Source organism: Rhea pennata, chromosome 8 (genome assembly GCF_028389875.1).
Source record: "Rhea pennata isolate bPtePen1 chromosome 8, bPtePen1.pri, whole genome shotgun sequence".
NCBI classification, from domain to species: Eukaryota; Metazoa; Chordata; class Aves; order Rheiformes; family Rheidae; genus Rhea; species Rhea pennata.
In genome coordinates, this window is record NC_084670.1 from 28,026,786 (window position 1) to 28,054,546 (window position 27,761).

Genomic DNA, 27,761 nt, shown 5'->3' on the forward strand with positions numbered 1-27,761 from the left:
TTCCTCAGGAGATTTCAGAACTACCCACAAGCTCAGGTTCTTCACTGGTCTGTTTTAGTCCTTTGTGCCTTCTCCCTTGTGAGAGGTGATTGGAGAAAGGCACCAGGTGTGTTTATAGTTCCTCAAAGGACCCATGGTAGAACAGTGTCTGGTGGGATAGTTTAACCTGTATATTTCACTGTTATGTACAAAATCACTAGACTACTCCTGTAATCTGCCTTATTCAAAGATCATCTCCTGGAACAGGGTGTTCTTGGAGGCAGCTAGCAATACACCACGTTAGGACTAATAGGAGCGTTAGCTCGAAGTTAGTCCCCTCATAGTGATATGGTTCCCTCTAAGTCTAGTATACGAGCGAAGCTGCTGAAATTTCTCCTCCCTTTGCTTTCAGGAGGAGACACCACTCTTCCTTGCCGCTCGGGAAGGAAGCTTTGAAGCAGCAAAGATCTTGCTGGACCATTTTGCCAATCGAGACATCACGGACCACATGGATCGCCTGCCCCGGGATGTGGCCCAGGACCGGATGCACCATGACATAGTGCAGCTTCTAAATGAGTACAACGTGGCGCACAGCCCTGCGGGGCACCCAGGCGCCATGCTGAACTCTGCCCTCTCCCCAGTCATCTGTGGCCCAAACAGATCCTTCCTCAATCTGAAGCATGCTTCATTAAGCAAGAAGTCACGAAAACCGAATGCTAAGGGCATCATACCCACAAACCTCACCAAAGATGCGAAGAGGAGAAGGAAGAAGTCCCTCAGCGAAAGCAAAGGGCAGTTTTCAGAGAGCTCAGTGACCCTGTCACCAGTTGATTCCCTAGAATCACCCCATGCTTTTGTGTCTGAACCAACATCCTCTCCTGTGATGCCGTCACCAGGGGTGTTACACTCGTCCCCCAGCTCGCTGCTGACTGCCTCATCAGTGCAGGCCGCACACACGATGTCCTTCTCTAACCTCCATGAGATGCAGCCCTTAGGACGTGGTTCTGGCACCGTGCTCCCATCTGTCAGCCAGCTGCTTTCACAGCACAGAGCCACCCCTCCAAACAGTGGGCTTGGCAGACTCCGGCCAGCCAATGTTTCCACCGAGTGGATGAATCGTATGGAAATGAATGAATCCCAGTACAATGAGATGTTTGGCATGGTGCCCCAGGTGATGCATTCACACCCTAGTGTTTCTCAACAGAGCGGCTTGGTTCAAGCAGATGCAAAGCACCTGGGAGTGTCAAGGGAGTCTCTGCCACCTATCATGACTTTCCAGCTGGTTCCCAAGGGTGGCATAAACCAGCAAGCACTGCCACAGCAGGCCCAACCAAACTGCGCTCAGAACATGTCTGGTCCTCTTAGCTCCATGTACCAGATCCCAGATTTAGCTCAGCTGCCCAGCGCCTCGTTCTCCATGGCTGCCATCCCTCAGCAGGATGGGCAGGTGGCTCAGACAATCCTCCCAGCCTACCACCAGTTCCAGAGCTCGATGGGAAAGTACCCCACGCCTCCATCACAGCACAGCTGCTACTCCTCGGCCACAGAACGGACTCCTAGCCACAACCGGCACTTACAAGGGGAGCACCCATACCTGACTCCATCACCTGAATCTCCAGACCAGTGGTCAAGCTCTTCCCCACACTCTGCCTCTGACTGGTCTGATGTGGCAACCAGTCCCAGTAACAACCAGCGCGGGCCTGCAGCTGCTCACATGTCTGAACAGCAGCGGAACAACATGCAAGTGTATGCCTGAAGGCTGGCCAAAGTGAAGCCTATAAAGCGGACTCCAGAACTGATGAAGGTCTTCCAGATGGAAATGAAGAACCATTTTAGTATCCAAAAGTCTTAATGAGCCCAGGATGCTTTTCGTTGGAGGGACTGTGGTTGCTATAGGCTTTTATGCTTTCCTAAACAGAGAATTGTAGAAGCTGGTGATGGAGAAGACCAGTTGGGTCACTTCTAAGTCCCTTGCACCTAGGATGTGATTGCTGCCTCCACAGGATTCTCCATTCTGTTTTTAAGTATGTTCCACCATTTCTCTGAGGAGACAGCTCTTCAGCTTAATGCATCTTACGGTCGTTTCTCCAGAAATTTAGCCAAAACCAGCTTTATATGTTTGTTACGCATTTTGTTACCTACCTAACCTCTTTCTGAAGCACCTTCTACTAGTTCTTCTTGAGCTCAAGTTGCCGTGTCTTGACTCAGCTCAGAGCTGCACCCACATTCCTAGACTTCTCTTTTCCACGGCTCTTCTTGCTCAGCAAGCAAGCCAGACTTCCCGAAACACCTGCAGGTCAAGTGACTGGTGCCATCACCTTCTGTCACGCAGCCTCAGCTTTCCCTCTTCAAGAGCCTTTTTCTTATACAAACCCACTAATATCCGTGACCATTCTAACTGCCCATACCCCAAGTATCCTGACATAGCATATCCATAGAGTCTTCTCTTGCATCTGTTTTTGTCCTCAAAGTACTGGTCTGAGTTGGTCTTCCCCCTGCAGTGGCCTGTAGATGCATCTCTCCTGTCTGTATGTCTTCCCTGAGACGCATCTGACCATTCTGACACACTACCCTTCCTGTGCCCCAGTAATGCCAGATGTGTCTATGACCGCCTTCGTCTGCTCCCCTATCAGAAGAGAGGCCCTGGAAGTAAAACAGGCTTGTTGGGAAACTCTTGGGATCAGAATGAGCGTTTCAAAACCTAATAAAACAAATTCCCAGCATCACTGCACAGAACTGACCCCTCTTCCATCTGAGGGTTGCTGTGTGTCTTACCCTGCAGGTATCGTGTGCTGCCTCTATGGTATTATCGACAGAAGCTGAGGATGTCGTTGTGTGTTTGCATTGTGTGTCGTTCTGTGTCATGAACCCACGGTCTCCTGGAAGGGTGACCAGCCCTTTGAAAGCGGCTGTTTCACTCTGGTCCTGGGACAGTGCTGTCTGCTCCACCCCTTCCAAAGGGGAAGCTGCAGCTCCGGCTCCTGAACCGGCTTCAGGCGGTGGCGGCACATCTAAAACCAGGAGCTGCGTTAAGTTGCAGACCAAATAGTTCAGAAGCCATTGTCAAATACAGCTTGGTTAACAGGTTTGGGGCTGTGCTTTGCTATCAGCCTGTTGTTAAGACTTCCCAACTGTGGTGCCATTCCTTATGTACGCTGTGGGACAGTGGTGGCATTTGTACTGCCGCTCCCCTGGTATTTTTGGAGTTATGGAAAACAGCTGTTGCTGACATTGGGTAAAATGCCACTGCTTCTCCTTTGTCTGCATCTCTGTTGCAAGAGTAGCGTTTCCCTGAAGGGCTCTGGACAAGTCAAAAGTAGAAGGGTACGTTTCTAGGGATGGTTTACTTCTACCTCCTTGGGGGAACCCTGCAAACGAGCTTTCCAAAGAGATCTGAGAGCTGTCAACTGTTGCCAAAAGACAGAGGAGGCCACTCCCCTCTGAGCAGTGGTTATTTAGCATCCTACCGTGTACAGTATTTCTTCCAATGTTTCGTTTCATCTTAATCAAGTCAAGAGTAAAGCTTATTCTTTTTTTTCCTTCTACTTTTTTTCTTCCTTGATTTTTGACTCAATGGTACATGAAGGCAGGGCCTCAGGGGGAGCTGGTTCCCGGGGCCGTGTTTTTGGGCTGAAGTTTTTATTCTGAAGTTACTGCTTTTTATGACGCACACAGCATTCCCCATCACACTGGCGGCAGTGTGTACTGTGAAGTTTAGATGCAACTGACTCAGATTTCCGCTCCGGGAGGTCTGTCCAGGTACATGTTTCACTGCAAATAATCAAGTGTTGCTAAACCAGTGCTAAAGAAACAAAGGGCTTTTCCTTGTAAGCCCCAAATAATCAAGTGCCTTTTTATATGTGTGGCTGCCGTTCACAAGATGCGTGCCCTCTGTGGAATGAAGCCAGTTTCGTGCCTGGTGTCTTAATATGATGGCCCTCTGCCTTTTTTTTTTTTATTTTTTTTTTAACTACTTGTAAAGATAATATCTCCTTAAGGTGGTATTTTATCTCGTAAGTCGTAGAGTAACCATTCACACAGCAGCGTTTTCCTATATTAATAATGGAAAATATTTGCTTATTTTTACATTTTTTATAAAAGTCTTTTATGAAAATAGTTGCTGCAAAATGTATAAGCAATTTTTATCCCCCGAATAAAAAGTATGTGCCCAGTGTCTTTGTGCTGCTGTTTTTATTTGTCCCCCTGGCTCTTGGGGTGCAGCTGCGGGATTATCAGGAGCTCACTGGGGTTTGGTAGCTGTTCAGATCCCTTCCAAGGGAGGACTGGTTAGTACTGCTGCAGCCCAGGTCAGGAGAGGGGGATCAAGAGAGCTCGTTGCCGTGGCTCAACAGCAGTTTTTTGCTAAGCCCAAGGGAGTTGTGCCTGTGAGCTAGAAGTGTCCTAACTCAAGCGTGAGGGAAGGAGCCTCGGTTTCTTGGAGAGCTACAAGGAGGGTCAGAAACCAGCATCCACGCATGCTGGAAGGGACGGGGAGCTGGGACATGGCCTGTTTGAGGTACTTTGACCGAGAGCTCTTGCTTGCCTGGGAGCTGGCACAGAGCTGGGGCTCGTGTGCGGCTTTTAGAAAGGCCGTGGGCGAGGGGAGGGCAGGCGGTAGCTGGCGGAGACGTCCCTGCGCTCTCCCTTTCAGCCCTTGCTTGCCTCACTGGGCCCTTGGCCCTTGCTGCAGCCAGGAAGGGGCGACCTCATCCGTGGGGCTGCGAGGCCTCCCCGTGTGTGGCTTGAGAGTCAACTTAATGCCTGAAGACATAAAACAGGGAGGTGCGACCCATCCTCGTTGGGCATTCAGACTGGAAAAGTCGGGGAACAAGCTGGCAAAGGCGTCGTTCCTGGGTTTTAAGCAGGGAGCTGTCTCCTTGGGCCCAGCAAATGGTCACCTGGCAGGTCCTGTGGGCTCTGCTGAAGCTGGTAGCTGAGTTGCAACACCCACCGGGCGTAAAAGCTGCTGGGAGGCGTTTTTTCGGGGTTTAATATTCAAACAACAACTCCTTTATCTTCTAGTAGAGCCAGCTTGGCAAGTAAATACCTGCAGGAGGCTTTTGTGTGCGTTCTGCCATGGGCTGTGCATCTGTGCCAAAGTTTAGGGAGCGCTGCTGTTCGGAGCTGGCACAGCTGCGCGGAGTTTGCTAGTGCTCAGGCTGAAACCCGAAACTGCTCATCGGGAATGGTACATGTGCGTCTTCCCCTCTCGGAGGTGATCGCTAGTCTGCAAAACCTCATTATATTGCGTCCCAGCAGGCCTAGCTGAGCCAGCTGGGCAGGGAGCTGAGGCATTCCTTATTTAATTAAGGAGTAATGGGGTAGCCTCAGGCTCCTTCAGGGAACCTTCTCGTGCTTTCCGATAAAACGGGTGGAGGCTTGTCCTCTGGGGGGTCGCTGTGGCCGTAGAGTGGCTCCACTCTTGTGTAAGTTCTTTCTTTCAGAAATGATAGCAGGCAGGTGCCTTGGAAGCGGGACTTTACCCTCTTTTTCTCCCCCGAGGGCACCCAGCGGGCTCTCCGGGTTCGGAGCGGCCGTGGGGCGCAGCAGGAGCTGTCCCGCAGCCTCGTCCTCCTCCTTTCCCAGGACGAAAGCCAGACGTGCCTGCGCGTGCCAGGGTGCAGCTGTTACCTGTGGGCGTAGCAGCGCTCCGCAGGCGTTTTTTGAAAAGCCCTGCCAAAAAGGAGCCACGTGAGATCCCGGGAGGGCAGAGGCCTCGGGTCTAGCTCGATAGAGACAAGCAGCAGCTTCGGGTCGGTTCCAAGCCTTTCTCTCTGCCTGCTCGTGCTGTCCGTCCTGGTGGCGGCGGGAGGCTCGGCACTGGCGTTGTGTCCGGGCTGCAGCTCCGCGGTGAAGCAGCTTCACGGGTGGCAGTGAAGATCCCCGGTTGTTTTTCGTGCAGAGCAGTGCCTGCAGCACTCGTCTGCCCCTGGTACCAGCACGACGTCTGTGCTGGCACTGTGCCTCCTCGGCCCTGGCGTGAGCGAGGCCGTGCCGTGCCGTGCCGTGCCACGTGGGCAGACGGGCCCTGGAGACCGGAGCCCCCAGCGCTGCGGGGAGGAGGGCAGGGAGGCACGGAAAACCCGTGGGACGGGCAGGGCCCCGCTCATAGCTTGCGCGAGGGTGGAGAAGGGAGCTGGCAAAGCGGCGCTTAGGAGCAGCGGTTGGAGCAGCAGGGAATGCAAGCTTCAGCCGCCTGCTGCTGCCGGCCAGCGTGCGGGGAGGGCGAGGGGCTGCTGCCGGGGACCTGCCTCCGCCTCCGGCCCGCGGCGGGGGCTGATGAGGCCCCGCGTCACCGCCGGGCACCCTGCTGCTGCGTGATAGTGCTGGCCGGGCGCCCGGCTGTTCCCACGTCCCCGAGCCCTGCATCCTGCTGGCAGCAGCCTGGAGGCAGATCAAACAAGGGCGGCGCGGGGCTGACGCACGCACGTCCGGTGGGCTGCGCGGGGCCGCCCGCCCGCCCGCCCGCCCGCCCGCCGCCGCCGGGGCAGCCGGCCCAGCGCGCCGGCGGCGCGTGCCCGTGGCTCGGCCCCGCGCCGCGGGGATGCTGTGACCTGGGCCGGCTGCAGCCTCCTGCAAACGCTCTTCCCTCGCTGGCCGCTCCTGCCTGGCTCCGCTCCAGGGCCGGGGCTGCCGCGTGCTGCTGGGTGGGCAGCTGCGCTCGCTGTAAAACCATCCCGGTGTTTGCTTTAGCTGCTAACGCTAATCGCAGGGGGTTTATTGACCAACTAGGAGAGGTTCTTCCTGGCCCTGGTAGAGAAATGTCAAGTGCAAACAGAGCTGAGAGCTGGAACGCTTTCTAGGGAAGGGGTAGGGGGCACAATCAGCAATAAGACTTTTATGATGGGAATCACCCAAGCTTGGCAAACAGCGGTTCCCACGCGCGGCGGGGTATATAGGGGAGCCGCTCGCCAGCCCTGCAGAGCCCGGTGAAGCCGTCACCCCTCCCGATCTCCGAGCGGCAGGTGAGAGAGGCCCCGAGCGGCTCGGGGGGGCCGGCGGCCGCCATCCCCGCTGCCACGGCGGCGGTTCTCCGCCCCCGCGGAGGGGAAGGTGAGCCCGGTGGGCCGGGGCTCCGCGCTGGCGGCCCGCGCTGAGCCGCGCCGGGCTCCTGCAGGGCACACGGGACCGACCGCAGGATGGTGGCGTTGACCGGACTCGCCGTCCTGCTGCTGGGCTGCGCGGGCCTGCTGCACGGCTCCGGCGAGTCCCGCGGCGCCCGCTACCTGCTCCACTGCCCCACGGGCTGGTCCTACTACAAGCTCAGCTGCTTCAAGTACTTTCGGCAGCTCCGGAGCTGGGATGAGGCTGAGGTAAGGCATGGGCGGGCGGGGTGGGACGGGGTGGGACGGGGTGGGGGGCTGAGGCCGGCGTCTCCCCGCAGGCGCAGTGCCAGGCCAGCCAGCCCGGCGCCCATCTCGCCTGGCTGGAGGAGCCGAGCGAGGTGGCCACCATGAGGAAGCTGGTGTCCTTCTACCAGCGCACCCAGCCCTTCTGGATCGGCCTCCGCTGGGCGCAGCAGGTGAGGGGGGGGGCCTGCGCCGGGCCGCGAGGCGCCCGCGGGGCCGGGGGCCGGGGCGGCTGCGGCGCTGACCCCGGCTCTCTCCGCGCAGGACCAGGCCTGGCGCTGGACCAGCGGGGCCGAGCACAGCGAGGCCAGCGGGCTCCCCTGGAGCGGCGCCGGCGGCGGGGCCTGCGCCATGCTGCCCCACGTCGGCGGTGAGCGCGCCCTCCCCCCCCCAGTCCCCCCTCCGCCGCCGCGGCCCCCCGGCCCTGCTGACAGCCACCCCCTTCTCCCCGCAGGCTTCTCCCAGTGGGCCGGCGCCGACTGCGCCCAGCGGCACCATTTCCTCTGCAAGCTCACGCCGGCGGCCTGAGCGCCGCCACCGCGCCTGGAAACAGCACCTAAAAAATAGCTGTAGTAATAAAAACCAAGAGTGCGCTAGCCGAGTCCCTGCGCCCGGCGCGCCCGGGGGAGCTGCCGGGGACGCGGGGGGCTCCGAGGGGTGCTGCCGGCGGTGCTGGGACCAAAGGTCCCTTCTCGTGTCACCAGCGATGCCCCAGGCACCACGTGGCTGTTTGCTCTGCGCTCTCGAGGACGACCCTGCTCCCGGCTCGGCCCACGGTCCCGTCCCCCCGTCCCCCAGCCCCTGCCTGGAGCCGTCATGGGGGGTGGGGGGTCCCGCGTCCGTCCCCGACCCCCTGGAGCGGCTGCAGCCACCGCCGCCGGCGCAGGGTGGAGACCCCTCGCGAGCCCCCCGGTCCCCCTGCCGCCCCCGTCGCGTTGGCTGGCGCTCGGCGACCTTTGAGCGCCGGGGCCGGGCGCGCTGATAAGCGATGGGGGGGGGGTTATAAAAGCGCCGTGCAGGGCCTGTCCGTCCGTCCGTTTGTCCGTGCGTGCGTGCGGGGCGAAGATGCTGCGCTTGGTGGGCCGTGCGGCGCGCTGCTGGGGCGCCCGGCGCGGGCCGGCGCTGGCGACGCTGCCAGCACGGTGAGCGGCCGCGGGAGGCCCCGGCCGGGGCTGGCGGGAGCCGGGACGCTCCCCACCCCTTGCCGGGGGCTGCCGGGCACGGGGCGGGCGGGGAGGGGGGGATGCGGTGGCGGCAGCAGCTTGGGGACCCCGCGACGTCCCCATCCCAGCGGCGCGGGGACGCGCCAGGATGGTCCCCGCTCCCTCTGCCCCGCAGCCTCTCCGGGGCGGCCGGCTCGGGCGCCTGGCCCAAGGACGTGGGCGTCCTGGCGCTGGAGGTGTACTTCCCCGCGCAGTACGTGGAGCAGGCGGAGCTGGAGCTCTTCGACGGCGTGGAGGCCGGCAAGTACACGCGGGGCCTGGGCCAGCAGCAGATGGGCTTCTGCGCCGCCCACGAGGACATCAACTCGCTGTGCCTGACGGTGGTGCAGCGGCTGGTGGAGCGCGCGCGCCTCTCCTGGGACGCCATCGGCCGCCTCGAGGTGGGCACCGAGACCGTCATCGACAAGTCCAAGGCCGTCAAGACCGTCCTCATGCAGCTCTTCCGCGACTCGGGCAACAGCGACGTGGAGGGCATCGACACCACCAACGCCTGCTACGGCGGCACGGCCTCGCTCTTCAACGCGGCCGACTGGGTCGAGTCCAGCGCCTGGGACGGTGGGTCGGTGGCTGGCGGCCCCGCGGCGGGGACCCCGCCGGGGCGCCCCGGGCTCCTGCGGCCAGCTCGTGTGCACGGGCCGTGGGATGTTGAAGGGGGCAGGAGGTTGCCTGAAACCCGGAGACGCTCCTGCAAACCCCGGAGCCCCTCCGGGCTCTCCGTCATGCCCGGCGGTCCCCGTTTCTTGCCCCCGGTGGCCATGGCGCCCCAGAGATGGGGGTGATGCTGGTGCGCTGGGCTGTAGCTCTACCTCCCTCTCGCGTCCTGCCCCGCCGGCGGCGTGGGACTGACAGCCCCTGTGCCCTCTCCTAGGCCGCTACGCCATAGTGGTGTGCGGGGACATCGCCGTCTACGCCACGGGGAACGCCCGCCCCACGGGGGGTGCCGGCGCCATCGCCATGCTGGTGGGACCCAACGCCCCCCTCACGCTGGAGAGAGGTGGGTGCTGCGGCCTCGCGAGACCCCCCCGGGGCTGGGGAGCGACCAGGTGCCCTGGGGTCCCGCTGGCTCCCGGCGAGGCCACGACCCACGCTGACCCACGGGTGCTGCCTGTGCCCCCCCAGGCCTGCGGGGGACCCACATGGAGCACGCCTACGACTTCTACAAGCCGGACCTGGCCTCCGAGTACCCGGTGGTGGACGGGCCCCTCTCCATCCAGTGCTACCTGCGGGCGCTGGACCGCTGCTACGCCGCGTACCGCCGCAAGGCCGAGGGCCAGCGGCAGCAGGGTAAGGCGGCGCCGGTGGCGCAGCCCGCTCGCCCCGCCGCCCGGCACCCCGCTCACGGCCCCCCGCTCTGCCTTCCAGCCGGCGACTGCCGGCCTTTCACCCTCGACGACTTCGAGTTCGTCATCTTCCACACGCCGTTCTGCAAGCTGGTGCAGAAGTCGGTGGGGCGGCTGCTGCTGAACGACTTCCTCACCGAGCCCGAGCCCGACACGGCCGCCGGCCGCTACAAGGGGCTGCAGCCTTTCCGGTGGGTGCGTGGGGCGCCGGCGCCCGCCCCGGCCCCGGCCCCGGCCCCGGCCCCGGCCCCGGCGGGGAGGCTCCCCGGGAAGCCGCGGGGCTGAGGACGGCGCCGCTCGCCGCGGGTCCGGCCCTCGCGGGGTTTGAGCCGGCCTCTCTCCGGGCAGCGGCGTGAAGCTGGAGGACACCTACACCAGCAAGGAGGTGGAGAAAGCGTTTCAGGCGGCCAGCCAGGAGATCTTCGACCAGAAGACCAAGCCCTCGCTGCTCCTGTCCTCCCGCAACGGCAACATGTACACGCCGTCCATGTACGGCTGCCTGGCCTCTCTGCTGGCACAGTGAGTGCCCCGAAGGCTGGGCAGCCTAGCTGGCGCGTGGGGAGGGCACCCCGAGGGGCCCTGGGGAGCAGAGCCGCTGCGGCAGAGACCCGGCGCTTTCGCTGCACCTAGCCGCGGGCCCCGCTCGTCGCGCCCGGGCGGCCGCGGGGGCCCCGTCTCGCCCTGCGTCCCGGCCCCGAATCCCGCGCAGGGGCGGCAGAGGCTCCCGGCTGCCGCAGAGGGGCTCAGCGCCCCGCTCCCCACCGCTGCAGGTCCTCGGCGCGGGGCCTGGCCGGCTCCCGGATCGGCGCCTTCTCCTACGGCTCGGGCCTGGCCGCCACCATGTTCTCCTTCCGCGTCTCGCCGGACGCTGCCCCGGGTGAGCCCCGCGCTGCCGGCCGGGGAGGGGGGGCCCGGCTCAGCGGCGTCCCCGCCGCGCCGCAGGCACCCGGCCAGCCCCGGCTCACCCGCGCCTCCGCCTCCCCGCCCGGCAGGCTCGCCCCTGGACCGGCTGGTGTCCAGCCTGGCGGACCTGCCGGCTCGCCTGGACGCCCGCAAGCGGGTGGCCCCGAGCGACTTCGCCGAGATCATGAAGCGGCGGGAGGAGACCCACCACTTGGGTGAGCGGGGCCGGGCGGCGGCGCGGGGCCGACCCGCCCGCGGGCACCCCGCGCCCGCCGGCGCGCTGAGCCCGGCCGCGCTCTCTCCCCGCAGCCGACCACGCTCCCCACGGCTCCCCCGCCGACCTCTTCCCCGGCACCTGGTACCTGACGCGGGTGGACGGCAAGTACCGCCGGGAGTACGCCAGGAAGCCGCTCTAGCGGCCGGGCGCCGGACGGCGGCTGCCGGGCGCTGCCGCCCCCCCGGCCGGCCCGCCGCCCCGAAACGTGGGGAGCTCCTCCTCGAAGGGAGCGGAGGCGGCGAGCGGCCGGCGGCGGCGCCGGCGGGGCTGCGGGGCAATAAAGCGGCGGCTGAGCTCGGGAAGCGTCGCAGCCTGTGGCTTGCGAGGGGCGGGCGGTCGCCGGGGCCGGGGGCGACTCGCGGCGGCCGGGGAGGACGCGGGGGGCTCGCGGGGGGCTCGGCCCTCCCGGGGCGTCCGGCTCGCGGGGTGGGGGGGTCGGCGTGTCCATACCCCCCCCCCTCCTTGGGGACAGCAGGGCCGAGCCAGCATCCTGTGTCCAGAGGGGGAGGCACCGCGGGGGCCGTGGCTGTCCGTCCGTCCGTCCGTCCCTCCGTGCAGGACCTCGGCGGGGCAGTAGCAGCCGCGGGGACCTTTGCACCCCTTGAGCAAACAGTCACGCGGCCCCGCAGCGTCAGCAGCCCCACGTGCGCCAGCGGGGCCGGGGAGCAGGAGGAGGGCCGGGGGGCAGAGGCGCCGGGGGGGGCAGAGGCGGCGCGGGGCGGGCAGGAGCGGAGGGGGCTGCAGCAAGGGAAGGGGCCGAGCGGCACGGACGAGCCCTCGCGTGCTCTCTCCTCCCGGACTCTTTATTGAGCCCGGGCCCAGTGCGGGGGCCGGGGGCGGCCGGGCACCATGCTCCCTCGGACGGCACCGCGGTGCGGGCGCGCGGGGGCTACAGCTGGAGCTGGAAGACCTCGGCCACGCGCGGCTTGAGCTCGCCGAGGTCGGGCAGGGCGGCCGAGAGCCCCGCGACGCTCCACTGCTCGCCCACCACCGTGCTGGAGCTGTGGTAGGACTGGAGCTGGATCCCCGCCTTCCCCAGCAGTCCTGGGCGAGAGAGGAGAAGTGAGGGGCTGCAGCCCGTCCCACTGCCCCGGGACCCCACAGCGGCGGGGGGGCAGGGGCAGCAGGGCGCTGCCCAGCCCAAACTGGTCCGTGACACCGGTTTCTCCTCCCACCCCCCACCCTTCGCTCTGGAGTCCCCTAACCCTATGCCTCAGCCAACCCATCCCCGTCTTTCCATGTAGTGCCCCCCCTCCCCAGTATCTGCACCCTCGCTGTGGCCTCCTCCCCAGCTCCACCCCGCATGAAGCCACCTGGCTTGGGATTGTGTGAGGTGCTCACCAGCGAGCGTGGGCAGCGTGCTGGGCTCGGAGGCTTTGGCTCTGTAGAGGAGCACGTGGCCGGCCAGTGGGGCCGGCTGCTTGAAGGTGGCTCCGTTGAGCTCCTGGAGCACCGGGGTGCTGCCCTGCACCGTCCCCGTGGCCCGGTGCAGGGTGCCCTGCAGAGCCACCTGCAACAAGCCGGCGCTGCTGTCGGGCTCGGGAGCCTCGTTGTTGTGGGTGGTCGTGACCTGCCAGAGAGATGTGGCTCAGCACCCAGGCTTGCACATGAGGACACCCTTCCCTCCCTGGTATGGCCACAGGGAACGTCCTTTGGGGTCATCCCTGGTGGACCCCCAGCCCAAGAGCCTGTTAGTAGCTCCATGGGGTGACGCCACCCCCAGGGCTTTGCCCACCAGGCCGGGCTTGTGCTGATTGGCAGAGAAGGAAAGCGTCTGGCTGCGCGAGGCCAGTGCAGCATGCCCTGGGGCCCCCACGCACCTTCAGCCCAGCCTCCTGGGCGAGCAGCAGGGCATTCACCAGGGTCACCTCCTTCTGCATCCCACCGGCCAGCATGCCTGAGACCACAGCAGGTGCCAGGTAGCTCCCAGCCTCCTCTAGCGGTGTCCCTGGGATGCAGAAAGGAGGCAGATGATGGATGGACTGGCAGCAGATGGAGAAGTCAGCCCTGCACTGGAGCCACCAGCTCAGGGCCCACCCGTCCACCCACACACCCATGCATGCATCCATGCATCCACCTGTCCATACCACCACCCTCCTACCCATCCATTCATCCACCCCACTACCCATTCTCCCATCCTTTTGCCCCACCACCCATCCTCCTGTCCATCTACCCATTCACCCATCCCCATTGCTACCCATCCTCCTGTCCACTCATGCACCCCAGTCTCAGGGTCCCTGCATGCCTTGCAGTCCCTGTGCCTAGGTGTGGGGCCCATTCTGCCTGGTTCACCTTGGGTGCAGATCTGCATGTTGCCATGCGCTTGCTTGGCCGTGGTTTGCAGCACTGTGCCCAGGGCCTTGGCCAGGGTGATCCAGGGCTTGGTCTGGGGTGCGAAGGCCTTGCTGAGAGCCTGCCCATTAACCTGCAAGGAAGAGTTGGGCAAGCGAAGGGAACCCTGTCAGCAAGCACGTAGGGTGGACCCCAGCACCCCCACGTTTTACAGAGGGGGAAACTGAGGCACAGAGGCCTTGGTCTTAGGCACAGTTTTAGCTGAAGCCTTGACCCCCCTTCTCAAGTGACTTCCTCCCCGACCCTCATGAAGGGGTGTCCCATGCGATGTCACCGGGGGGACTCACCATGCCAGCCAGCCCCTTCCCCTTGGCCATGTCTACTATCTGCATGGCGATCTCCTTGCCGCAGCGGCTCTGTGCCTCCTGCGTGCTGGCACCCAGGTGCGGGCAGCAGATGACGTTGGGGTGGTTCACCAGGTCGCGGTCCTTCGGGGGCTCCTGCCGACACAGCCCCGTCCCAGCTGTCAGTCCCCAGGGCCCGGCCTCCCGCAGGGCCAGGAGCACCCAGGAGCCCATGGGTCCATCTACCTCCCTCCTCCCTCACAAGACCAGAGCTGAGGCAGGGCTCCTACAGGCTACCTTGGCCCAGGAAGGGCAGAGTTAAGGTGACGCTGATGCCAGAAGATCCCTAGAGGCCCTGCGGCCCCCGTTCACCTGCGTGAAGACGTCCAGCGCGGCTCCCCCGCACTGCCCCGAGCGCAGCGCCTGCAGCAGCGCGCCCTCATCCACGATGCCGCCCCGGGCGCAGTTCACCACCTGCACGCCGCGGCGGCACTTGGCGAAGGTGCTGTCGTTCAGGAGCCCTGCGGCGGGAGGGCGCTGAGCTGAGGATGGGCTGTCCCGCTCTTCCTCAGCCCCCCGGCCCTGCATGCGTGCCCCTTACCCGTGGTGGAGGGCAGCAGAGGTGTGTGCACCGTGATGAAGTCGCACTGGGGCCAGATCTGCTCCAGCGGCAGCTGCTCCACGCCGAAGGCGGCCGAGTCCTCGGGGGTGATGATGGGGTCGTAGCCTATGGTCTGACGCAGAGCGGGTGCTCACTCCTGCAGCCCGGCACGGTGCCCACCGCCGGGGCGCCGCGGCCGGTCCCGGGAGCCGCCGGCTGAGGAAGGGCCGTGTCCCCCGTCGCTCCTCCCGCCCCACCTCCTTACCTTCATGCCGAAAGCCTGCATCCGCGTGGCCACCTCCCTGCCGATGCGGCCCAGGCCCAGCACGCCCAGCGTTTTCCCATTCAGCTCCATCCCCATGTACTAGGTGCAAAGCAGACAGTGACGTGGGGCTCCCTGCACGGGGACCCCGCTGCCCCAGCTGGCCCGAGGCGCTGCGGCTGTCCTACCTTCTTACGGTCCCATTTGCCTTCCCTCATGGAGGCGGCCGCCTGGGGGATCTGCCTGAAAGAGGAGGCCACGGTCAGAACAGGGTGTGGGCTGGACAGACAGACGGATGCCCACCCTGCCCTGCCGTTGTGCTCACCTGGCCAAACACAGGATCATCCCGCAGGTGAGCTCGGCGGCGCTGAGGCTGTTCCCAGCAGGCGTGCTGGGGGCGGAGAGCGGCGTCACTGGTGTCACCAAGCCGGCGGCCTCGGCCTGGGGGGTCCCCCACCACCCTCTGGGCTAGCCGGCAGCCCCACAGCCTGCCCCATGGACCATGCCACCCCCAGGATGGAGACCCCCAGGGCGGTGGCACGGAGGGAGAGGACGCCCCCTTAAAATCTCGGCCGAAGGCAGGCAGTGGTGCTCGCCCGCGCCCCGGGGCTGCGCGTGCTCCCATGCCACGGGGGTCCTGCTCTTACTTCATCACCAGGACGCCCTTCCTCGTGGCCGCCTCCACGTCGACGTTGTCAACGCCGGTGCCGGCCCTGCCAACCACCTGCAGCCTCTGGGCCGCGCCGAGGACGTCGGCGGTGACTTTGGTGGCCGAGCGGACGATGAGCCCATCGCAGTCCTGGTGGGGCAGAGAGGGTGCTGGGTGCCGGAGCCCCGCGCCCCCGCCAGCCCCGGCCGCGCTCTTGCATCAGACGGGAGGCGGAGCGGGAGCCCGCCCGGCGGCCCCCGCCGCCGCTGCCCGCTCACCCTGATCTCCCGCAGCAGCTCCTCCTTGCTCAGCCCGGGCTTCTCCACCACGCCGATGCCGCCGGCTTGCAGGATCTCCCGGCAGCAGGGGTCCAGGCTGTCGCTGATCAGCACCTTCTGCAGCTTGGCAAAGGCCATGGCCTGGGGGCGGCGGGCCGGCGGGGGGCTGCGGGCGGCTGTCCGTCCGTCCGGGCGGGCGGGGGGCTGCGGGCGGCTGTCCGTCCGTCCGTCTGTCCGTCCGGGCGGGCGGGCGGCTGCGGGCGCGGCTCGGCGGAGAGGCTGCGGGCGACTGCCCCCCGCGCTAAAAGGGCTGCGAGCGGGGCATGTTTTTCGGGCTGCGCTTTCGTCTCATTGGATCCCATTTCCATAATCTCCATAATCCCACCTCTTTCTTTCCCACCTCTTTCCCCTCCTCTCCCCGCCGCGGCCGGCTGGCCCGGGGCCCGGCGGCCCTGCCCGCCCCCGCCGCCCGGGCCCGGGGGGCGGAGGGGCCCGTGCCCGTGTGCCAGCACCCGGCCCGGGAGCGCCCGGGGCCCGCGCAGCCCTTCGCGCCGCCGCCGTGCCTCAGTTTCCCCGCTCGGGAGGCAGGGCTGGGGTGCGCTGCCCCGGCGCTTCGCCCCCACGCTGCCAGTGCTGCTGGCGGGAGGCAGCCGGGCCCCCGCTCCGGCGTCCTGCACAGCCCCCGGGAGCGGGGGTCCCCGGGCCCCACGGCGGAGCGCAGCTGGGTGTGGGGTGGGGCGCGGCGGCGTGGCCGCCCTTGAGCAATGCCTTGATAAGGACCCGGGGGCAGCACGCCCGCCCCGGCCACCAGCTCCCAATTGCGCAGGGCGCACCAGAGCCGCCCAGCAAACGCCCTCCCCGGGGTGAAAGCCGCGTCCACCGCACATCAGCCCTGCGAGAGGGGACCGAGCACGGGCGCCAGGCCCAGCGGGGAGGAGGAGGAGGAGGGACAGGGGCCTTTCTCTAGCCGGCAAAGCCGCACAGTACTGCTGGGCGGGATGGGCCCCCCGGTGCAGGGCCAGGACCCAGCCCCTTTCCACGTGCCGTGGGGGAGGGGGCTGGGGGGGCCCGAGCCCTCATGGTGCTGCGGTTGCCCTGCCACAGTGCGACAGCCCCAGCGTCATACTCGCCATGGCCACGGCCAGGGAACAGCCGTGACGCCAGAGGGGGGAAAGTCCAGGGCAGCCGGCACGAGGTGAGAAGCGAGGTCAAAGGCTGCAGCTGGAGCAAAGCCGCGGCAGGGTCCCGCCACGGCCCTGCATGCAGCGGCTGCAGGCCAGGCACTGGCGCAGGACCCGCTCTCTGCTGCCTGGCGAGCAAGGACACCCCAACCGGGGCCGGTGGCGGGGCCTGGTGCGACCCCGTGGCCATCCCCAGCCTACGTTAGCTCCGCTGTGCACAGCCCCAGGGCTGCTGCGAGCCACGGGGCAAGCGATGCCATTGCACCGCCCGGGGCTGGAGGGCTGGCAGCACCGAGCACTTGCGTGGCACGTCCACACCCCTCTACTTGGCCAAGGGCTCCCCGGGTTTGGGGGGGAGAGGCCGGGGCCGCGGGTGCTGGCGGGCTCGCGCCGCCCCGTGCGCCTCCCGTGGCGTGCAGGGTCCGGCACCCGGACGCGGCACAGCACCCCGGAGCCCCCAGCCACGTGTGGCCAAGCCATCGCTGCCGCGTGGTGTCTGCGGCTGCTCGCTTTTGCCGGCCGGCTGGTGCCCTCTCCTGGGGAGTGGCGTGGGGAGCACAGCCCCGCGGCATGCCGGCGTCCCGGGCCCCTCGCGGGGGGCTGGCCTGGTGCGGGCCAGGGTGGTGATGCCAGCAGGCACAGCGGGCATGGCCCCATGCTCCTGGCCTGCAGAGGAGCACCCAAACGGGCAGGGCCAGGGCCTGGGGGCTCTCGGGTATCGTGTCCCCCGTCAGCAGCAGGGTCCCAGCGTCGCTCCAGCTCTCCAGTCTGCTGCAGGAGGGAGCCATGGACAGGATGGGATGCAGGGGGCCGTGGTACCCCACTGCCACCCCATTGACACCGGGAGCTGGGAGCTCGGTGGGTAGAGGGGCCATGAGGACATGGGTGCAGGATGAAGAGAGCAGGGCAGACTGCAAGGGCTTGGGGTGGGGTCCCTGCACATAGGGGACGGGGCAGGAGAGGCAGCAGGGATGGGGGGATTTGGGGGTATCGAGGCAGGGGAAGGAATTAGGGGTGCCAAAGGGGACTAGGGTTGTCAGATTAGCATGGCAGGTGACAAAAGGAGAAGCAAGAGTGAGGGAGCGTGGGGAGGGGTCAGGTTGGGACATGCGTTAAAGGAGAATGGGGCTGAGGGGGGCGTGAAGGGGCACTGAGAGTGACAGGAGGGTCCCAGTGCAGAACTGGGGTGTCGTGGAAGATCAGAGGGTAGCTGAGGATGTTGTGGGGTGCCAGGGATGGCAAGGGGGGATTGAGTGTCTGGTTGGGACAGAGGGGCAAAGGAGGACCAGGGTGGACAAGACAGACTGGGGGCACCTGGGGTGCTGGGATGGAGGGTTGAGGGTGCTATGAAGGATCTAGGTTACCTGGAGGCCCTGTAGGGTCCCTGGGAGGGGGGTGGGGGAAGGACTGGGGGGTTGGGGAGGGATCAGGGCTTGGAGCCGAGGGTCCAGGGCGTTGGAGAGGGATTGGGGATCAGGACTTAGGGGAGCCAGCTTGGGGTGATGGGGGTGGTGCTGGCGGGTCGGGGAGGGGGGCGCCGGGGTGCAGGAGATGGGAGAGGTGGAGGGATGGAGGGAGGGCTGGAAGGGTGGAAGGATGGAGTGAGGGCGGGGTGGATGAAGGTTGGAGGAGGAGGAGGAGGAGGGGATGCCGCCGCGGCGGGCGGAGCCGGCCGGTGCCGCAGAGCCACCTCCCCGGCGCACGCTGGGGCGGCCCAGCAGCGCCTGCGGAGCCCCCCGCACGGGGTGCCGCGCCCGGCCCGGCCCGGCCCGGCCCGGCTCGGCCCGGCGTGGCCCGGCGCGGCCCCGTGCTGCCGGTGCAGCGGGGCCCAGCGCCGTGCAGCCGGTGCGGCAGGGCCGGTGCAGCCGGTGCAGCGGGGCCCGGTGCAGCCCGGCGCGGCCCGGCGCGGTGCAGCCGGTGCAGCGGGGCCCGGCGCGGCCCGGCGCGGCCCGGCCCGGGGCAGCCAGGTGCGGTGCAGCGGGGCCTGGCGGGGCGGGATGCGAGCACCGCAGCAGAGGTGAGGAGCGAGCCGGCTGGCACCGGGAGGCCGGTGCGCGTGTGTATCCGCTGCGTGTACCCGCTTGCGTCCGTGGGTGATGCAGGTCGGGGTGCGCGAGTGCCCGGGACGCATGTGCGGGCTGTGTGTGCCCCTCCCGGGCCGGGTGGTGCCGTGGCGGTGCCGTGGCGGATCAAGGCCCGCTGGCACGTCAGCGTGGCCGGGTTGCGGGTTTGCTCCCCTCGGGGCTGCGTGGTATCGGAGGTGGCACATCCTGCACGCTGTTCCCCAGCTGGAGCCCGCCGGGTCACGGCTGTCCCCTGGCTGCCGCCGGGGTCCTGTGGGATGCCCTGTTCCCGGGCTGCCAGCTTGCCAGGCGCTGTGCTGTGCAAGCCCCAGAGCGCTGCCGGGCACCGAGGCAGGCGTTTCAGGGGAGCCCAGAGCCTGCGGGACGGGAGCGAGAGCAACTTGGTCAGCGCTAGAGGAACAGTGATGCAATTTGGGGATGCCAGTGCGGGCACCCCACAGCCACATGCTTGCCCTTGGCTCGCTCCACCTTTGCACTTGCCCTCGCCTTCCCCCAGCTCGTGTCCCTCTCCAATTCCAGTGTGAGCTGCCGGCCAGTCTGCGCCCGGCACTGTGTGCACCGTGGTGAGAGCCACGCTGGGAGCTCACGTAGCGCCTGGCTCCCCCCGCGCTGCCGCGGCTCAATGGAGACCTTGTTGCCGTGCCCTGCCGGCGGGTGGTCCGCGGGGCGGCCGTGCGGGCCCACCGCCCCGGGCTCCACCTCCCGCGCCACGACACTCGGACCCGGCCGAAACGCTCGTGCCGACGAGTCAGCGGGGAGCTCGGAGCCGCCGCGCTCGGACCCCCCTGTCCCCGGCGCGGAGCCGCGGCGCTCGCCGCAGCCCAGACGCCACCACCCCTTGCGCCCGGAGAGGCCGTGCCTGCAGCAAGGGGCCGGTGCGTGTGGGGGGCTGTCCGTCCATCCGTGCATCCATCCGTGCGTCCATCCGCCCGGGAGAGCTGAGCCAGGAGGAGGAGGTGAGCTGCTGGCTCTTTTCTCCCCTTGGTGTGTGGTGCTGAGCGGGAGGCGTTGGGGATGCTCGCCGGCGGCGCCCGCCCGGCGCTCTCCCCTCGCCCAGGCGGCCCCGCGGGGCGCGGGCGGCCCCGGGGCAGGCTCCTCGCCTCGGCGCTGTGACTCAGCGGGCGCTCTGAGTCAGGGCTGCGTGGTGGCACCCCTCGTGCCAGGCTGCCGGGAAGTTTTAAGGCACGTCGGTGGTGGGAAGTGCTGCCCCGGAGGGGGCCGTGTGGGGCTGAGTGCCTTCCCCGTGCCCGCGGCTTTGCACCGCGCCGGCGGTGGAGTGGCCGGGCATGAAAGGGCTCTTGTCCTCCTGCAGCGCCTGCAGCATCGCGGCATCTTTCCCTGAGCAGAAAACAAATTCCCAGTGTCGGTGCCGGTGCGCGGATGGGGAGCTGGGGAGGCTGAGCGGGGGGAGCCCGCCTGGAGCACCCAGCCAGCCCCCTGCAGCGGAGCGGTACCCCGTCCTCTCCGCCACTGCAGCGCCCGGGGCGCCCGCTGGCCCCGCTGCCTCCGTGGCACGGCACGGGGCTCCCGGCACTGCTGCGCGGGGACGGCGCCGGCTGCGGGGCACGGGGCGCTCTGCTCCCTCGCCTGGGAGCCCGCGGCCAGCCACGGTGCCAAGGTGGCCCGGCCCCGAGAGGTGGCCCCGAACCCTGGCGCTGGAGCCCCTGAGGGTGGCCGCCTCCCCGGTCAGGTGTTGCACCTCTGGGTGTTGCACCCACTCGGGTGTCGCGCCTGGCGGGATCGTGCTGTTGGGCATCGTGTCTCCAGGTGTCGTGGCTGTAGATACCGTGACTATGGATATTGCGCTGCTGGGCATCGTGGTGTCGCGCGGCCTTGGTGCGGGGGCCGGGGTGCCGCGCGGCCGCCTGCCCCTGGCAGGCCTGCGGTGCTGCTCCCGGTGCGCCCGCGGCACCGGGGGGAGCGGGCATCCGGCTGTGCCTGCGGCCTGCTTGAAAAGCTGTCACTTCGGGAACGGGGCGGAAAAAAATCTGATCTCTTTCCTTGAGTCTTGAAACGAGTCACACTTCCCTGTTTCTGAAAATAAACCTGCCTGCGGCCGCAGCTGGCGGCCGGCGAGCCACGGTAACGCCAGGGCGCGGGCCCTCCCCGGAGCTCCGGCGAGCGGTGCTTTTGGCGTTTGGTGTTTCCCGGCAAGGTCCGGGGCGAGGTCCGGGGGGGGGAGGGTCCGGCAAGGTCCCACGAGGTCTGGCGTGGGTCTGTGCATGCCTGGCGAGGGGCGATGCAGCCCCCCGTGCCCGGCCCCCCCCCCCCACCGGGGTCTCGCTGCGGGGCTCAGGTGGCCACGCTGCCCGCAGAGCGGGGGGTCGGGGCTGCTAATGGGGCTAAAGTGCTTCTGACGGGGGACGGGGGGGGGGCTCGGCCATCTGCGCCGCCCTGAGGGCCTCGTGGCTCGGCACTTAGGGGAAAGCAGCCTCCAAGCGGCAGGAATACACGCGTGCGGGTGTGCCCCGCGTGCCTCGCGTGCACGCGCACGCCCCTGCGCGCGCACGCATGCACACGCGTGCGCACATACCCGTGCACCCTCGTGCGTGCACACCCACCAGCGCACAGAAGCACGCGTGCACACGCGTGGCGCACGCGTATCCGTGCCTCCCCCCACAGGCATGCTTCCCCCGTTCTGCTCACACTCGTGCACACGCGCGTGTACCCCCTCCCTCCCTCCCACCACGGGGCGATGGCACGGCGGGGCTGGGAGGCTGTGCCCCGGCAGCGCCGTGCCCGCCGGTGCCGTGCGTGCGACGCGGGCCGTGTGCTCCCCTCCGCAGGGACCCGTGCAGCGGCGAGCGGCCGGCCGCGCAGCCCAGAGCCAGCCGCATGACGGGTAAGGGGCTCCGCGCTTGCCGGGTGCCGAGGCGGCCCGGCGGCCCTCCGGAGACGTCCCGGAGGGAGGCTGCGCCCCGAGCCCCCCGCTCGCCTCGCTGACGCCTTGCTCCCTCCCAGAGCCGGGGCCGCAGGGCGAGCACCGCGAGCCCCCCGCGCCGGCCGAGCTGGGGGCGCCCCCTCGCCCCCCGGCCGCCCTGCCCGGCCCGGAGCGCAGCCCCTTGGCGCAGACGTGTCTCCCGCGGGACCTGGAGGTGGGCAGCCAGGCGCAGAGCCCGAGCCAGACCCTGCGGGACTTCGAGAAGGTGAGCGGCGGCGGGGCGCCGCGGGGCTCCCCGCCGTCCCCATGTCCCCGTCCCTGCCCTCCCTCCCGGCCGCCCGCCCGCCCGGCGCGCGCGGGGGGCCGCCCGCCCGGCGCTCAGGTTTCACCACTTGTCAGTCCCCTCCGGCGCCAGGCATTCCTCAAATAGCTCCTGGGGGGGAAGGCAGGGAAAAAAAGTTAAAAAAAAAAAAGGAAGGGAAGCGGCGGCGGCTGCGGCACCCCACGGGAGCTGCGAGCGCGGCGCGGGCACCCGGCCGGCTCCCCGGAGCCTCGTCCCGCGGGGCCGGGGCGGCGCGGGCCGGCGGCGCCATGTGAGCGGGGGGCGCGGCGATGCCCCCTCCGTGGAGCGCCCGCCATGGCCAACGGCTACCGCACACTCTCGCAGCACCTCAACGACCTCAAAAAGGAGAATTTCAGCCTCAAGCTGCGCATCTACTTCCTGGAGGAGCGCGTGCAGCAGAAGGGCGAGGGCAGCCGGGACGACGTCTACCGGCGGGTGAGCGCGGGTGCCGGCACGGGGGGTCCCTCCTGCAGCTGTCCCCGTGCCGGGAGGAGGTGGGGACGGGGCGCCGGGGCCCTCGGAGTGGGTCGGGGTGCCAAGGAGGGAGCTTGGGAACGGCGGCAGACCCGGGGCTTGCACGGGGGCAGGGGACGGAGCATCCCGGCGGCAGGCGTCTCACGTCCTGCCAGGCTTTGGGGTGCTGGGAGCTGTCTCCTGGGACTTTTCACCTTGCTTTCCTTGACCGGAAGGAGCGATGGCTCATTCTTTTGGGGAGCCACCTTTATAACAGAGAGCCGTCCTGCGGCAGAGGAGCCCCTCTCCGTACCGCGGCGCAGCAGGGCTGCAGAGGGACCTGGGGCTGGTGGGCTCCGGGTAGAGGCAGACAGCTGGAGCGGGTACGTCCCGTCCCGGCGCCTGCCGAGGCCGTGTGGGGCAGGCTAAAATAGCACCCATGGCGTTGGGCTTGGCAGCACGGTGCCAGCAGCCAGAGCCAGCTGGAGCGGCAGTCCGAAAGCCCAGAGCAGCCCCGGCGGTGCTCGCGGCTCCCAGCCTCCCCGCGGCGCTACGGGCCCGGGCAGCGGCTCCCGTATCCCCAGTGCAGAGGGGCAGCGTGGGGCTGCCCCGCGAAGCACCCCAATGCCACCCTCACCGCCCCCATCCTCCCCTCCAGAACATCGAGCTGAAGGTGCAGGTGGAGAGCCTGAAACGGGAGCTCCAGGAGAAGCAGCAGGCCCTGGATAAAACATGGTGAGCGAGGCCGGCCAAGGCATGCGCGTGGTCCGCGTGGCACTGGTGGCACTTGCAGATGGGCACTGGGGACAGCGGGTGTCGCGGCCCCGGGCAGTCGGTCCCCAGAGCGAGCCCGGGCTGCGGGCAGCGGCGGGGATTTGCAAAGGGGCCGTGCGTCCTGCTGGGAGGGCAGCGCAGCCCGCGGGGCTCCTCTTACACCCCCGCTGCAGCGTGACCCGGCACGGCTGTCGGCGAGCCAAAAATAAAGGGCAGCACCTGTCTGCTGAGGGAGGGTGAGCGCTGTGCTGCGGGGGCCACGGCACAGGTATCCCGCTGTCAGTGCTCCTCCGGGCACGGGAGGCGCTAGGGGCATTTCCCTCATTTCGGGGATGTGCAGGGACAGCTCTGGCGTTGCCAAACATGCCATGCGCTGCACAAGCCCCAAGCAGGATCTAATGATGCCAGATGAATCACTTTTCCCAGAACTGTAGCTTTCTGGGTTTAAAATACACCATGCCTGGGTGCTCTTGCAAAAAAAAAGCAGCCGGTGCCGGCAGGCAGGCTGGGTAGGGCCGGGCAGCCGGGATGGCTGGGCTCTCCCACCCCAGCCGGTTTGGGGTTGGGGCTTTTGCAGGCCTGGCCTGCCCCGTGGGGAAGAGCAGAGCCCCGGCCGTGGGGACGGGCAAGGAGAGCCAGGTTTGCGGGGCCTGGGGTCCTGCTTGACCGATCCCCGCAGTGCAGGTCCCTTCCTGAGGCCCTTCTCCATTCCCTCCCCCTCCGGCTGGGAAGGGACGGTGCGGGGGCCGTGCGGTGCCAGGCCGTGCCTTGCAGGGTGGCCGCGGAGACCCAGACGAACCGCAGCGAGGCAGCACTCCGGCAGCAGTACGAGGAGAGGCAGCGGGAGTCGGAGCACGTCTACGAGCTCCTGGAGAACAAGATCCAGCTCCTGCAGGAGGTGAGCGCCAGAGGGGCAGGTGCCCGCGGCCGCCGGCACCCCCTCGGCCGGAGGACGACGAGGGCCGGGAGGGGGTCGGGGGCCACTGGGCAGCGGGGCTGGGGAGCGCGGCCTGTCCGGGCTGACTGCCCCCGCCGCCCCGCAGGAAGCCAGGCTGGCCCGGAGCGAGGCGGAGAAGGCCGCGGCGCTGGCCAAAGCGGAGACGGAGCGCTGCCAGGAGCTGGCCGCGAAGCTGAAGGAGGCGGCGAGGAGGAAGGAGGAGAGCAGGCAAGGCGCTGAGAGCGGCGTGCCGGCCCAGAAGGACGGGTAGGAGCGCGGGGCGCTGCGCGGCCGCCCGGCCCGGCCCGGCGCGGGCCCGAGGGGCGGCCGGTGCCGCGCAGGCAGGCCCCGCGCCGCGCCTGAGCCTGCCCCGCCGTTCCCTCCCTCGCAGGAGGGCCGAGGGGCCGCGCCGAGAGCCGGCGGCCGGGAGCCAGCTCGCGGAGCCGCCGTGGGCCGAGCGGGGCGACGTGCCGCCGCGGCAGCCGGAGGAGCCCGCCGCCGCCCGGGCGCAGGTGGGTGGGTGGCGGTGGCGGCGGGGCGCGGGCCCGGCTCCAGGCACGGGTGGGCTCGCCGTCGCCGTCGCCGTGCCGCTCCGGGGCCCCTTCCGCGGGCGCGACGGCCTCGCCGAGCCCGGCCCGGGCGGGCAGCCTGCGCGCCTCGCTCGCCTGGCCTCGCCGGGCGGCCGCCGTTTTAGACCTGAGTCCTAAAATACCCCTGGCAGCACAGGCAGGGCCGCGGGGGCCGGAGCCGTCGCGGCCGCGGGGGGCGGGGGGGGTGCGCGGTGCGCGGTGCGCGGAGCCGTCGCGGCCGTGGGGGGGGGGGGGGGGCCGGGGCGCTGCGCCCGGGGGTGGGGCTGGGGGGGGGAAGGCGGTTACTGCGCATGCGGGCCCGCCCGGCGGGGAGACTACAAATCCCGGCAGGCGCTGCGGCCGCCGCGCATGTGTGCGGCCGCCGCCATCTTGAAACCTGAGCCACAAACCGGGCGCCGCCGTGGCAGGAGCATCCTCGGCGAGGGGGAGGCGGGAGCGGCGGGGGCTGCGGGGCCGGAGCGAGGGGGCTGTGAGGGGCACGGGCGAGTTCCGGGGCGGGGGGCCGTGAGAGGCAGGGGAAAGGCCGGGGCGGAGGGCCGGGCCGGGCCGGCGTGAGGGGGGCTGTGAGGAGCTGGGGGAGCCCCCAGGCGAGGGGCGCTGTGAGGAGAGGCAAGGCGAGGTGAGGTGAGGTGACGGGAGGGGAGGGGGCAGCCCTGGGCGCCTGGGCTGTGGGGAGGTGGTGTAGAGTGGCAAATCTCTGCAGTGCAGGGAGCCCCTGGGGGTCCCAGGGCCTGAGGTGCAGGAAGGGGGAGCCGAGGTGAGGCCTGCTGGGGGCTTGTGGCCTGGGTGATGCGCTGAGGGGGTGGCAGAGGCCTGGGGAAGGTCTCTTGCAAAGCTCTGGGAATAGCTGGGGGTGCTGGTCAGGAGGGAACATGAAGGAAACCTGCCGGATTTGTGCCCGGGAGTTATGTGGCAACCAGCGGCGATGGATCTTCCACACGACGGCCAAGCTCAACCTGCAGGTGCTGCTCTCCCACGTCCTGGGCAGGGAGCTGTGCCGGGACGGCAAAGCCGAATTCGCTTGCAGCAAGTGTGCCTTCATGCTGGACCGCATCTACAGGTTCGACACGGTTATCGCCCGCATCGAAGCCCTCTCCATCGAGCGCCTGCAGAAGTTGCTGCTGGAGAAGGACCGCCTCAAGTTCTGCATTGCAAGCATGTACCGTAGGAACAACGATGAGTCTAGCGCAGATGACAGAACTGGGGATGGGACTGTGGACCTTTCTAACCTGCCTGATGTTCGGTACGCTGCACTTCTTCAAGAGGACTTTGCTTATTCTGGGTACGAATGCTGGACGGATCATGAAGAACACGGCTTGGAACCACACAGCTGCCACGCATCAGAGGGAGCAAGTAACCGACCGCGGCGCTGCCGTGGTTGTGCTACGCTGCGTGTGGCCGATGCTGATTATGAAGCGATTTGCAAAGTGCCACGGAAAGTGGCCAGGAGTATCTCTTGTGGGCCATCAAGCCGGTGGTCGGCAAGCATGGGCAATGAAGAATCATCTGTGTGCGATGCTGCGGAGTCGGCTGGCGCCAGAGGGCCGGTGGATGGGGAGAGCATGGAGGAAGGCACGCCTGCATCCTCCATCGAGTCGCTGGACACGACCATGGAGGCTAGCCCTCCGCAGCAGAAAGATGAAGATGCAGATAAGGGAGTGAAAAGGAGTGGGAAGTGTGACGATTTCTCAGATGACCACATGACCCCAAACTCTTTGCTGAGTGGGAATAGGCTGGAGCTGGCCCTCAGCTTGATCAAGGCCGTGGACTACAAACCCATTCGGAGTCCCAGAGGCAGCCGGCTACCTATTCCTGTGAAATCCAGCTTGCCACCTCCCAAACCCAGCCGTGACTTGGCAGATGGAAGTACTTCTGCTGGCTTAATATATGCTGGTTCTGGTTTCCTGAACACAGACAGGAAATCCCTTTCCAGAGCTCATTTGGGTCTTTCCTTGGAGATTTCTGACCTGCAAGAGCTGTGGGATGATCTCTGTGAGGATTATATGCCGCTTCGGGTACAGGTAGAGGTCATTGTGTAGCCTTTCGATTGAGTGGCGTCCTTGCAGCTCGACTCCAAGTCCATTAGGAATTCCTCCGTGTTGAGATAATACAGATAGCCACGTGTCACTGAACCAAGGGCTAAGAATAGGCAGCTCAGCCCTTTTTAGGTGCGGTCCCTCTCTCTGTCCCTCTCTTGTGATCTGTTTCCTTGTTCTGGGAAATTAACCTCTACCTCGATCATCTCTCCCTGTGAATGCAGGGTACTAGCTAGGACTGAGGTCTTTGTATTCTTTCTTATTTTCTGATGAAAAAATACCAGTTTTGCTTCTACTTACTCTTTAAACAGCTGTTCTGAATTTTACCCACAAATAAAGGGAGTGTTTTAAGCTTCTGGGCATGTTTTCTGGCAAATTTTCCATGTTTTCCAGGAAATGCTTTTTCTCTGTGCCTTGGTAAAGGCTCAGTATCAGGCACGTCTGCCTTTAGAGCCCTGCCTCTGCAGATCGGGCCTCAAACCAGTCTGACATGCAGATCTGTGTAGTGATCTGTGGTGTGTGCCCTAAGGAGAAGGTGTTTTCTTTGCAGGTGGATTTGTGCCAGTGGATGACTTTAGGGTTGGTATTCTAGATAATTGGTTTTATTTTCTGATCCTTTAAAAAGATTCGTCAATTCATGGTAGTTATTGCTGAGAGGCAGTGAGCTCTCTTGCTTTCACAAGGTGCTGCAGTGCTGTTATCTGCTTAGATTTTAGTCCTCTTGTAGTGCTGGATTGCCCCTGCTTTAATAAATCTTCATTAGTACGCAGTCAAAAAGCTGAACTTGTAGCTCCTTTATCACTTCCCTTAATGAATAGAAGGCCTCAGTCAGCTTTAATTCAGGAATATCCATGTTAGCCTAATTGCATTCACATTAGCAGCCTTAGTGCTGTCTAATACTCTAGGTAGCCTCAGGGAGTAGAAAAGTGCTTGTTTATTACTATGGCAACTGTAGCTGTACTGCGTTGCATTTCCTATTCAGTGA

The 27,761-nt window shown here is 66.4% G+C and overlaps 5 protein-coding genes across 15 annotated transcripts in view; 4 read left to right on the plus strand and 1 right to left on the minus strand.

Moving 5' to 3' along the window:
• NOTCH2 (notch receptor 2) overlaps positions 1-4,151 on the plus strand; it is a 91,640-nt gene extending 87,489 nt beyond the window's left edge. Inside the window, exon 33 of the mRNA XM_062580875.1 lies at positions 392-4,151. Within this exon, the coding sequence (XP_062436859.1) occupies positions 392-1,735 (1,344 nt within the window). The 3' untranslated portion in view covers positions 1,736-4,151. The remainder of the gene's footprint in view (positions 1-391) is intronic.
• Positions 4,152-7,118: 2,967 nt separating this feature from the next.
• Positions 7,119-7,876, plus strand: REG4 (regenerating family member 4). The gene is made up of 4 exons (XM_062581924.1): positions 7,119-7,292; positions 7,364-7,501; positions 7,593-7,698; positions 7,783-7,876. Exons 1-4 carry the CDS (start codon positions 7,119-7,121, stop codon positions 7,854-7,856), a joined length of 492 nt encoding a protein of 163 aa, XP_062437908.1. The 3' UTR covers positions 7,857-7,876.
• A 517-nt stretch (positions 7,877-8,393) lies between these two features.
• HMGCS2 (3-hydroxy-3-methylglutaryl-CoA synthase 2) lies at positions 8,394-11,210 on the plus strand. Its single transcript, XM_062581433.1, has 9 exons — positions 8,394-8,470; positions 8,667-9,106; positions 9,420-9,545; positions 9,671-9,835; positions 9,914-10,082; positions 10,240-10,410; positions 10,662-10,768; positions 10,884-11,009; positions 11,104-11,210. The coding sequence occupies exons 1-9, from the start codon at positions 8,394-8,396 to the stop codon at positions 11,208-11,210; spliced, it is 1,488 nt and encodes a 495-aa protein (XP_062437417.1).
• A 648-nt stretch (positions 11,211-11,858) lies between these two features.
• On the minus strand, positions 11,859-15,786 carry PHGDH (phosphoglycerate dehydrogenase). Its single transcript, XM_062581332.1, has 12 exons — positions 15,498-15,786; positions 15,218-15,369; positions 14,896-14,961; positions 14,759-14,813; positions 14,574-14,672; positions 14,309-14,441; positions 14,080-14,228; positions 13,711-13,863; positions 13,364-13,496; positions 12,892-13,019; positions 12,413-12,641; positions 11,859-12,115 (listed from the first exon to the last, which is right to left on the minus strand). The coding sequence occupies exons 1-12, from the start codon at positions 15,633-15,635 to the stop codon at positions 11,961-11,963; spliced, it is 1,590 nt and encodes a 529-aa protein (XP_062437316.1). The 5' UTR covers positions 15,636-15,786; the 3' UTR covers positions 11,859-11,960.
• A 5,808-nt stretch (positions 15,787-21,594) lies between these two features.
• LOC134143793 (myomegalin) overlaps positions 21,595-27,761 on the plus strand; it is a 31,516-nt gene continuing 25,349 nt past the window's right edge. For 2 of the 11 annotated variants that reach the window (XM_062582102.1, XM_062582094.1), the window contains exon 1: positions 25,535-26,761. In XM_062582102.1, coding sequence (XP_062438086.1) covers positions 25,613-26,761 — 1,149 coding nt within the window. In that variant the 5' untranslated portion in view covers positions 25,535-25,612. Of the gene's footprint in view, positions 21,605-21,723; positions 21,909-22,310; positions 22,422-23,097; positions 23,175-23,945; positions 24,112-24,256; positions 24,418-24,541; positions 24,663-25,519; positions 26,762-27,761 lie in introns of those variants that run through there. The other 9 variants (XM_062582092.1, XM_062582093.1, XM_062582096.1 and 6 more) reach the window with 8 other exon arrangements.

Excerpts from the sequence above, each read along its gene's own strand:
- REG4 (XM_062581924.1), top strand. The coding sequence starts at position 7,119 with ATGGTGGCGTTGACCGGACTCGCCGTCCTGCTGCTGGGCTGCGCGGGC. Across the intron at positions 7,502-7,592 it reads GCCTCCGCTGGGCGCAGCAG|GACCAGGCCTGGCGCTGGAC; the intron begins GTGAGGGGGGGG and ends CTCTCCGCGCAG. Across the intron at positions 7,699-7,782 it reads CATGCTGCCCCACGTCGGCG|GCTTCTCCCAGTGGGCCGGC; the intron begins GTGAGCGCGCCC and ends TTCTCCCCGCAG.
- HMGCS2 (XM_062581433.1), top strand. The coding sequence starts at position 8,394 with ATGCTGCGCTTGGTGGGCCGTGCGGCGCGCTGCTGGGGCGCCCGGCGC. Across the intron at positions 8,471-8,666 it reads CTGGCGACGCTGCCAGCACG|CCTCTCCGGGGCGGCCGGCT; the intron begins GTGAGCGGCCGC and ends TCTGCCCCGCAG. Across the intron at positions 10,411-10,661 it reads CTGGCCTCTCTGCTGGCACA|GTCCTCGGCGCGGGGCCTGG; the intron begins GTGAGTGCCCCG and ends CCACCGCTGCAG.
- PHGDH (XM_062581332.1), bottom strand. The coding sequence starts at position 15,635 with ATGGCCTTTGCCAAGCTGCAGAAGGTGCTGATCAGCGACAGCCTGGAC. Across the intron at positions 13,020-13,363 it reads CATGCAGATCTGCACCCAAG|GGACACCGCTAGAGGAGGCT; the intron begins GTGAACCAGGCA and ends TCTGCATCCCAG. Across the intron at positions 12,642-12,891 it reads CCCAGGAGGCTGGGCTGAAG|GTCACGACCACCCACAACAA; the intron begins GTGCGTGGGGGC and ends TCTCTCTGGCAG.